This window comes from Colobus angolensis, unplaced genomic scaffold (assembly GCF_000951035.1).
Source record: "Colobus angolensis palliatus isolate OR3802 unplaced genomic scaffold, Cang.pa_1.0 Scaffold39, whole genome shotgun sequence".
NCBI classification, from domain to species: Eukaryota; Metazoa; Chordata; class Mammalia; order Primates; family Cercopithecidae; genus Colobus; species Colobus angolensis.
Window position 1 is genome coordinate 3011323 of NW_012117265.1, and position 9208 is coordinate 3020530.

Sequence of the window (9208 nt, forward strand, 5' to 3'; positions counted from 1 at the left end):
GGCGCCTGCCACCACGCCTGGCTAATTTTTTGTGTTTTTTAGTAGAGACGGGGTTTCACTGTGTTAGCCAGGATGCTCTCGATCTCCTGACCTTGTGATCCACCCACCTCAGCCTCTGAAAGTGCTGAGATTACAGGCGTGAGCCGCTGCGCCCGGCCAACAGATACAATTTTTAAATGACAGCAATAGAAAGAAAGATGCCCTGAGTAGCTGGTGTGGGAAATTACAGCAAGTCTGGAGACTGGATTGGGGTTGAGGTTTGCATTTGAAGGTGGTAGATAGATCCCCAGGACATGGAGAGTGCAGGAAAAGCAGGTCTTGGTAACCAATACGTTGTGGAGTTGGTGGGAGAGGCTGAAGATAAGGACCAAGTTCCTGGTTTGAAGAACTGGGTAGAAGCCACACATACTGGCTCATGCCCATAATCCCATCAACTCCAGAGACCGAGGTGGGAGGATCGCTTGAGCACTGGAGCTTGAGGCTGCAGTGAGCTAGGATAGCACCACTGCACTGCAGCCTGGGTGGCAAAGGAAGACCCTGACCCTTAAAAAATAAAATAAAATAATTGGGCAGAGGAGGGGAGGGTTGGAGTTTGCTGACCACAGGTAAGATGTGTTGTTTGGAACAAAGCATATGTAAGTGGGGGCCTGTGATGTCCAGGGGGAGACAGCCAGGAAGTGACTGAATGTTTCTCCAGCCAGGAAGGGGCTGGAGTTCAGGGAGATGCCAGACAATTGCAGCAGTTTGTAGAGTTATGTGGGTCAGGCTAGGATTAGTTTTGCTGCAGGAATAAGCAATCCCCCTAAATCTTAAGACAATCAAGGTTTACCTAAAATCAGCTGAGCATGGTGGCTCAGGCCTGTAATCCCAGCACTTTGGGAGGCCAAGGTGTGTAGATCACTTGAGGTCAGGAGTTTGAGAACAGTCTGGCCAACATGGTGAAACCTCGTCTCTTCTAAAAATACAAAAAGTAGCCCTAGCCGCGTGTGGTGGCACACACCTGTATTCCTAGCCACTCGGGAGGCTGAGACAGGGGAATCACTTGAACCCAGGAGGTGGAGGTTGCAGCGAGCTGAGATTGCACCACTGCTCTCCAGGCTGGGCGACAGCAAGACTCCATCTCAAAAAAAAAAAAAAAAAGGTTTACCTAAAATCAAGTATAGGTTGGATGGTTCGCCTCTATCTTACAGCTTCACCATCTGGCACAAGAAGCCTTCAACATCCCTTAGGTGGTGAAGGTGACAAGAGGATTTATTTCCAGGCTTGGAAATGTGCCCATCCCTTTGGCCAGAAACCAGTGCAATTGGCCCCATCCTAGCTGCAAGGGAGGCTGGGAAATGTAGTCCTCCTGTGAGGCCACAGCATGGTCAACATATGCACTGTCCTCTGCCCAGGGGCAACGTGAGACTGAAGCTGCAGGTGGGGGAGGGGGCCTCAGAGGGAGCGTGAAGGCAGACATTGGGTCTGTAGGGTCTTCGGGTCTGACGGTAGCACATGACATGACTTGACTCCTGACCTCATTTCTCCCCTGGTCCAGGTATCACTCCTCCTTGTTTCAATCTCTTCGCCCTCTTCGATGCTCAGGCCCAAGTCTGGTTGCCCCCAAACCACATCCTAGAGATCCCCAGAGACGCAAGCCTGATGCTGTATTTCCGCATGAGGTGGGTGGAGACCCCTTAGCAAAGCTCGTCCCCTCCTGTGCTGAAGCTGGTCCGACTCTGTGCTAAGCCCCAGCTGCGTCCCTCCCATCCTGCAGGTTTTATTTCCGGAACTGGCATGGCATGAATCCTCAGGAGCCGGCTGTGTACCGTTGTGGGCCCCCAGGAACCGAGGCATCCTCAGATCAGACAGCACAGGGGATGCAACTCCTGGACCCAGCCTCATTTGAGTACCTCTTTGAGCAGGTATGAGCAGGGCTGCGGGGGGCAAGACTATTTGTGGGAGATTTAGGGGCAGTTAAGGAGCCTCCGTTTCCCTCCCTGATTCATTATAGCTAATGGGTTTCAACTCATGCCATCTGGGGATTTTTTTTTTTTTTTTGAAACAGAGTCTCACTCTGTCGCCCAGGTTGGAGTGCAGTGGCGTGATCTCAGCTCACTGCAACCTCCACCTCCCAGGTTGAAGCGATTCTTCCACCTCAGCCTCCCAAGTAGCTGAGATTACAGGTGTCCGCCACCACCCCCAGCTAATTTTTCTATTTGTAGTAAAGCCGGTGTTTCACCATGTTGGCCATGCTGGTCTCAAACTCCTGACCTCAAGTGATTCACCTGCCTCAGCCTCCCAAAGTGTGGGATTACAGGTGTGAGCCACCATGCCCAGCTGAGAGTTCAGGTTGAAGGGGAAAGAGTGCTGTGATTGATTTGTAATGTCTGTTACAGGCACAAGATTGACAGGAGAAGGGGTGTATGCTGTATATTTGGCCTTTCCAGTAAATGGTGGTCTCTCCCCTCAAGGTGGTGAGATGCAGGAAATTAGAGTTCTCTGGCTAGAGCAAGCTTGTCCAACCCCTGACCTGCGGACTGCATGCTGTCCAGGACAGCTTTGAATGAAGCCTGACATAAATTCCTAAACTATCTTAAAATATTCTGAGATTTTGCTGCTTTTTTTTTTTTTTTTTTTTTTTTGAGATAGAGTTTAGTTCTTATTGCCCATGCTGGAGTGCAATATCACAATCTCGGCTCACTGCAACCTCCACCTCCCGGGTTCAGGTGATTCTCCTGCCTCAGCTTCCCGAGTAGCTGGGATTACAGGCAGGTGCCACCACGCCTGGCTAATTTTGTATTTTTAGTAGAAGTGGGGTTTCTCTATGTTGGTCAGGCTGGTCTCAAACTCCTGACCTCAGGTGATGCGTCCGCCTCGGCCTCCCAAAGTGCTGGGATTATAGGCGTGAGCCACTGCGCCCGGCTGTGATTTTTTTTTTCTTTTTCTTTTCTTTTCTTTTTTTTTTTTTTTTAGTTCATCAGCTATCATTAGTGTTACTGTATTTTATGTGTAGCCCAAGACAGTTCTTCTTCCAGTGTGGTCCAGGGTAGCCAAAAGATTGGATACCTCTGGGCTAGAGAGTGAACGCATTCTCACACCTCCCTTTCTGCTCAATTTCCTGTTCCCAGGGCAAGCATGAGTTTGTGAATGACGTGGCATCACTGTGGGAGCTGTCGAGCGAGGAGGAGATCCACCACTTTAAGAATGAGAGCCTAGGCATGGCCTTTCTGCACCTCTGTCACCTCGCTCTCCGCCGTGGTGTCCCCCTGGAGGAGGTGGCCAAGAAGACCAGGTGTCTAGGAACGGGGTGGGGATGCTGTGTAGGCAGGGGGAAGTGTCCTGAGCATCTGGGAGCCGGGGTAGACTTCGTATATTGCCGTGCCTCTACTTTTTTTTTTGAGCCAGAGTCTCACTCTGTCACTCAGGCTGGAGTGCAGTGGCGTGATCTCGGCTCACTGCAACCTCTGCGTCCCAGGTTCAAGAGATTCTCCTTCGTCAGCCTCCTGAGTAGCTGGGATTACAGGTGCCCGCCATCATGCCCAGCTAAATTTTGTATTTTTAGTAGAGACAGACCGAGTTTCTTCATGTTGGCCAGGTTGGTCTCGAACTCCTGACCTCAAGCGATCCTTCCGCCTTGGCCTCCCAAGTAGCTGAGACTACAGGCTCAATTCACCACACCTGGCTAGTGTGCCTGTTATCTAGATGAGGCAGCTGAGGCTCAAAGAGGTTAAGCCACTTGCCCTGTGTCACCCAGCTGGGTCTGCAACCCAGGTCCCTAACCAGCCCCTCCCTGTGTCCTCCCCAGCTTCAAGGACTGTATCCCGCTCTCCTTCCGTCGGCAGATCCGGCAGCACAGCGCCCTGACCCGGCTGCGCCTTCGGAACGTCTTCCGCAGGTTCCTGCAGGACTTCCAGCCGGACAGACTCTCCCAGCAGATGGTCATGGTCAAATACCTGGCCACACTCGAACGGCTGGCACCCCGCTTCGGCACAGAGCGTGTGCCCGTGTGCCACCTGAGGCTGCTGGCCCAGGCAGAGGGGGAGCCCTGCTACATCCGGGACAGTGGGGAGGCCCCTACAGACCCTGGCCCCGAGTCTGCTGCTGGACCCCCAACCCATGAGGTGCTGGTGACAGGCACTGGTGGCATCCAGTGGTGGCCAGTACAGGAGGAGGTGAACAAGGAGGAGGTGAGCAAGGCGCCTCTTCCGCCCTGGAGGTTCAGGTTGGGCTGGGGTGGGGGTCTCTGTTCATCCTTGGCCCTAGCCTCTGAGGGTGGCTGACCTGAGCCCTCTCCCCACATGCCTCTGGGGCACCTGTCTGCTGGGGCCATTTTCTTGGAGAAGGTCCTCCATCTGCTTACCCCTTGGGGACCTTATTTCTGAAGTCTGCACCTCCAGGGAACCCCTTCATCTGGGGACTGGCACCTTCATCTGGGGAACCCCTTCATCTGGTGAGGGGGTCAGGATTCCGCTCTCTGCCGTCCCTAAGGGTCCGGCTTCCAGCATGTGTATGTTATGGGGTGGGTCCCCATCCCGCCTGTGACACTGGGACTTGGGAGGTCAACCTAGGTTGGTGCCTGGCCCTTCTGGCTCCAGTCTCCCCCAGGGGAAAGTGCAGAAGTATAAACGGGCATTGCCCTCTCCATCCTCTGCCCCACTTGCTGGGTGTTCAGGGTTCTAGTGGCGGCAGCGGCAGGAACCCCCAAGCCAGCCTGTCTGGGAAGAAGGCCAAGGCTCACAAGGCAATCGGCCAGCCGGCGGACAGGCTGCGGGAGCCACTGTGGGCCTACTTCTGCGACTTCCGGGACATCACCCACGTGGTGCTGAAAGAGCGCTGTGTCAGCATCCACCGGCAGGACAACAAGTGCCTGGTGAGGCCCGGGGTGGGTGCCGAGCTAGGGGCCGCCATGGCCTGGGAGGACACTCGCCTGATGCGCCCCTGGCTGGCAGGAGCTGAGCCTGCCTTCCCGGGCTGCGGCGCTGTCCTTCGTGTCGCTGGTGGACGGCTATTTCCGCCTGACGGCCGACTCCAGCCACTACCTGTGCCATGAGGTGGCTCCCCCACGGCTGGTGATGAGCATCCAGGATGGGATCCACGGACCCCTGCTGTGAGTGCTGGGTGGGGAGGCACTGGGGGCCACTGCCAAGGCTGCCAACTAGACTGTGAGCCCTAGGTGCTGTGCAGGGTGTGCGTGTGGGTGCACGTCTTTGTCGCTTAAGCTGGAGTGCAGTGGCGTGATCTCAGCTCACTGCAGCCTCCACCTCCTGGGTTCAAGTGATTCTCCTGCCTCAGCCTCCCAACTGATTACCTGGGACTACAGGCGCTCGCCACCACGCCAGGCTAATTTTTGTATTTTTGTAGAGGTGAGGTTTCATCATATTGGCCAGGCTAGTCTCAAACTCCTGACCTCAGGTGATCTACCTGCCTCCACCTCCCAAAGTGCTGGGATTACAGGTGTGAGCCACCACACCCTGCCGTGACTGTCATTGTGTGTTGAGGTTGTCATTTGCACAGAACTGGTGATTTTCACGGGACTGTCGTTACCCTGGTGCTGGTGATCATTCAGCAGTATGTTGGATGCTTCCGCCTCTGCAGGCGGCTGCCCATGCTGGTAACTTGTGAGTCACCGTCTCAGCGGTCCTGTGTGTGACTTGTGGGCCTGAGGGCGTGAAGTTGCCAGTACTTATTTCATCATCAGGTGCAGGGGCGTCTGTGGCTGTCCTTTGTGCTGCCAAGTCGTGATTTGTGACTGTCTCCTTGTCGGGTCACTGCCCCTGTGACTCTGACCCTTGTCCTACTTGTGATGCCAGGGGAGGGGGAAGTGGGCATTTCACCTTGTGAGGCCTGTGGTTGTGACTGCTGTCAAGGCTATATGTGTGCCGCCCCTGTGCAGACAGGTGTTAGGGACCACGTGTGTCAGCCACTGCACATGTAGGTGTCTGGGCCTATGTAGCCATGACACTTTATAGTGCATGTTTGTGTCACCTCTGTGTCTGGGATGCCCCGGCCCCTGTGTTGCTTTGTCACACTGGGTGATTAGGTGTGTCTGGGATTGTTGTCCTTTGCTTGTGTGATTAGCCATCTATCGTGTGTCACCCTTGTGAGTGGCAGTGGCCATGGCTGGGTGTGCGCCCATCCGGCTCCTCATGGCTGTTTCTTGTCTTGGAGTGTGTGTCACCCTGTCAGATCCTGTCTGGCGTCAAGTACAAGAGCAGGAGTAGGCTGGCTGTGGTGGCTCACGCCTGTAATCCCAGCGCTTTAGGAGGCCGAGGTGGGAGAATCACTTGAGCCCGGGAGTTCAAGAGCAGCCTGGGCAACGTAGCAAGGTCTTGTAACTGCTGAAAATACAAAAATTAGCTGGGCGCACCTGTAATCCTGGCTCTTCAGGAGGCTGAGGTGGGAGAATCGCTTGAGCCTGAGAGGCTCAGGCTGAAGTGAGCTGAGATCATGCTGTGGCACCCCAGCCTGGGCAACAGAGCAAGACCCTGACTCAAAAAAAAAAAAAAAAGGAGAGCAGGTAGCCAGGCATGGTGGCTCATGCCTGTAATCCCAGCACTTTGGGAGGCTGAGGCTGGCAGATCACCTGAGGTCAGGAGTTTGAGACCAGGCTGGCTAACATGGTGAAACCCCCCCTCTTTTTTTTTTTTTTTTTTGAGGCGGAGTCTCGCTCTGTCACCCAGGCTGGAGTGCAGTGGCGCGATCTTGGCTCACTGCAAGCTCCGCCTCCTGGGTTCACGCCATTCTCCTGCCTCAGCCTCCCGAGTAGCTGGGACTATAGGCGCCTGCCACCATGCCCAGCTAATTTTTTGTATTTTTAGTAGAGATGGAGTTTCACCGTGTTAGCCAGGATGGTTTCGATCTCCTGACCTCATGATCCGCCCACCTCGGCCTCCCAAAGTGCTGGGATTACAAGCGTGAGCCACCACGCCCGGCCCCCCTCTCTACTAAAAATATAAAAATTAGCTGGGCCTGGTGGCAGGCACCTGTAATCCCAGCTACTGGGGAGGCTGAGGCAAGAGAATTGCTTGAACCCAGGTGGGTGGAGGTTGCAGTGAGCTGAGATTGCGCCATTGTACTCCAGCCTGGGTGACGAGCAAAACTCTGTCACAAAAAAACAAACAAAAAAGCAGGTATGTGCCTGCTGCTGCGCTGTGTCTCCATGTAAGGGGCTGTGTGTGTCCAGAGTTAGTGTCCTCACAAGAGTGGCTGTGTCTGACAGTTGTCCTAGCTGTGTGTGTGACCTCTAAGCAGGTAATGAGTGTCATTGTTCCCGGGTATGGGTCCAGCAGTGGCCCAAGTGGCCTGATAGTTCCCCTGGATCCCCTTCCAGGGAGCCGTTTGTGCAGGCCAAGCTGCGGCCCGAGGACGGCCTGTACCTCATTCACTGGAGCACCAGCCACCCCTACCGCCTGATCCTCACAGTGGCCCAGCGTAGCCAGGTGGGCCCAGGGCTGGGGGCTGGGGCTGGGGCTGGGGCTGGACACGCTCCCTGCCTGGTCCCTTGCTCACCGCTCCTATCTCTGCCACTTCCCGCCAGGCACCAGACGGCACACAGAGCTTACGGCTCCGGAAGTTCCCCATTGAGCAGCAGGCTGGGGCCTTTGTGCTGGAGGGCTGGGGCCGGTCCTTCCCCAGCATTCGGGAACTTGGGGCCGCCTTGCAGGGCTGCTTGCTGAGGGCTGGGGACGACTGCTTCTCTCTGCGTCGCTGTTGCCTGCCCCAACCAGGAGGTACGACGATGGGGGGACCTCTGGGTGGGATGTGGCATCTCTCCCCCAGGCCCACCCTCCATGACTTCACACCTGCCTCCAGAAACCTCCAACCTCATCATCATGCGGGGGGCTCGGGCCAGCACCAGGACACTCAACCTCAGCCAGCTCAGCTTCCACCGGGTTGACCAGAAGGAGATCACCCAGGTGGGTGCAGGGAAGGGGTCTGGGGCAAGGGCAGGGCCCCTGGGGACGTGGGTGCTGGGGGCCTTGGGAGATCAGCTGCGAACTCTCACCACGGCGGTGTTCTGTGCCGCATGGTTCCGCAGCTGTCCCACTTGGGCCAGGGCACAAGGACCAACGTGTACGAGGGCCGCCTGCGAGTGGAGGGCAGTGGGGACCCTGAGGAGGGCAAGATGGACGACGAGGACCCCCTCGTCCCTGGCAGGGACCGTGGGCAGGAGCTACGAGTGGTTCTCAAAGTGCTGGACCCGAGTCACCATGACATCGCCCTGGTGAGCGGCAGGGCCAGGCCTGGGGGGTCTGGAGGAGGTGGGGTGGGAGGGGTGTATCTGGAGGAGGTGGGGTGGGAGGGGTGTGTCTGCAGGAGGTGGGGTGGGAGGGGTGTGTCTGGAGGAGGTGGGGTGGGATGGGACAGGTCGGCTTTGCAGCCGCCTGACCTGCCCGGCCCCCACAGGCCTTCTATGAGACAGCCAGCCTCATGAGCCAGGTCTCCCATGTGCACCTGGCCTTCGTGCACGGCGTCTGTGTGCGCGGCCCTGAAAGTGAGTGGGTCCCGCCATACCCATCCCCTTTGGCAGGCCACCCCTGTCTTATACCCACTCCCTGATCTGTACCCCAACCCTCGACCTATACCCCAACCTATCCCTATTTCTCAACTCTCACCTGTACTCTGATCCCGGGCTATACCTTGACCTTCAACCTAGACCCCAACCCCTGACGATATTCCAGCCTATAACTTACATCCCAACACCTCACCTGCCCTCAGTCTCAGCCTCCACCCTGATTCCCAACTACATCCCCATTTCCATCTACCTCCCAAACAACCTCTACAATCCAGCACCCATCTGCCCCTGGCCCCATCAGCACTATGGCCTCAGGCAGACTCCAGTGCTGCTGTGTCCTGACCTCCTAGACCTCAGCCCCTGCACATCCAACCCTGCCTAACCCCACCTCTTCCTTTCCTCTGCAGGTAGCTCGAAACTCCTTGTATAGGCTACGTGTGGTGGCTCACACCTATCCCAGCACTTTAGGAGGCTGAGGTGGGAGGATCACTTAAACCCAGGAGTTCAAGACCAGCCTGGGTAACATGGCCAGACCCTATCTTTACAAAAAATTTAAAAATTGGTCGGGTGCGGTGGCTCACGCCTGTAATCTCAGCACTTTGGGAGGCCGAGACGGGTGGATCACAAGGTCAGGAGATCGAGACCATCCTGGCTAACACGGTGAAACCCCGTCTCTACTGAAAATACAAAAAATTAGCCAGGCGTGGTGGC

General features: G+C 56.0%; 1 protein-coding gene across 2 annotated transcripts in view; it reads left to right on the top strand.

Annotated features, from left to right (window-relative positions):
- TYK2 (tyrosine kinase 2) overlaps positions 1-9208 on the top strand; it is a 30746-nt gene that overhangs the window by 9620 nt on the left and 11918 nt on the right. The window contains exons 4-14 of one of the 2 annotated variants that reach the window (XM_011954864.1): positions 1538-1661; positions 1757-1904; positions 3111-3274; positions 3788-4169; positions 4655-4852; positions 4932-5089; positions 7313-7421; positions 7520-7712; positions 7795-7898; positions 8021-8206; positions 8389-8476. In XM_011954864.1, coding sequence (XP_011810254.1) covers positions 1538-1661; positions 1757-1904; positions 3111-3274; positions 3788-4169; positions 4655-4852; positions 4932-5089; positions 7313-7421; positions 7520-7712; positions 7795-7898; positions 8021-8206; positions 8389-8476 — 1854 coding nt within the window. The remainder of the gene's footprint in view (positions 1-1537; positions 1662-1756; positions 1905-3110; positions 3275-3787; positions 4170-4654; positions 4853-4931; positions 5090-7312; positions 7422-7519; positions 7713-7794; positions 7899-8020; positions 8207-8388; positions 8477-9208) is intronic. The other variant, XM_011954865.1, reaches the window with a different exon arrangement.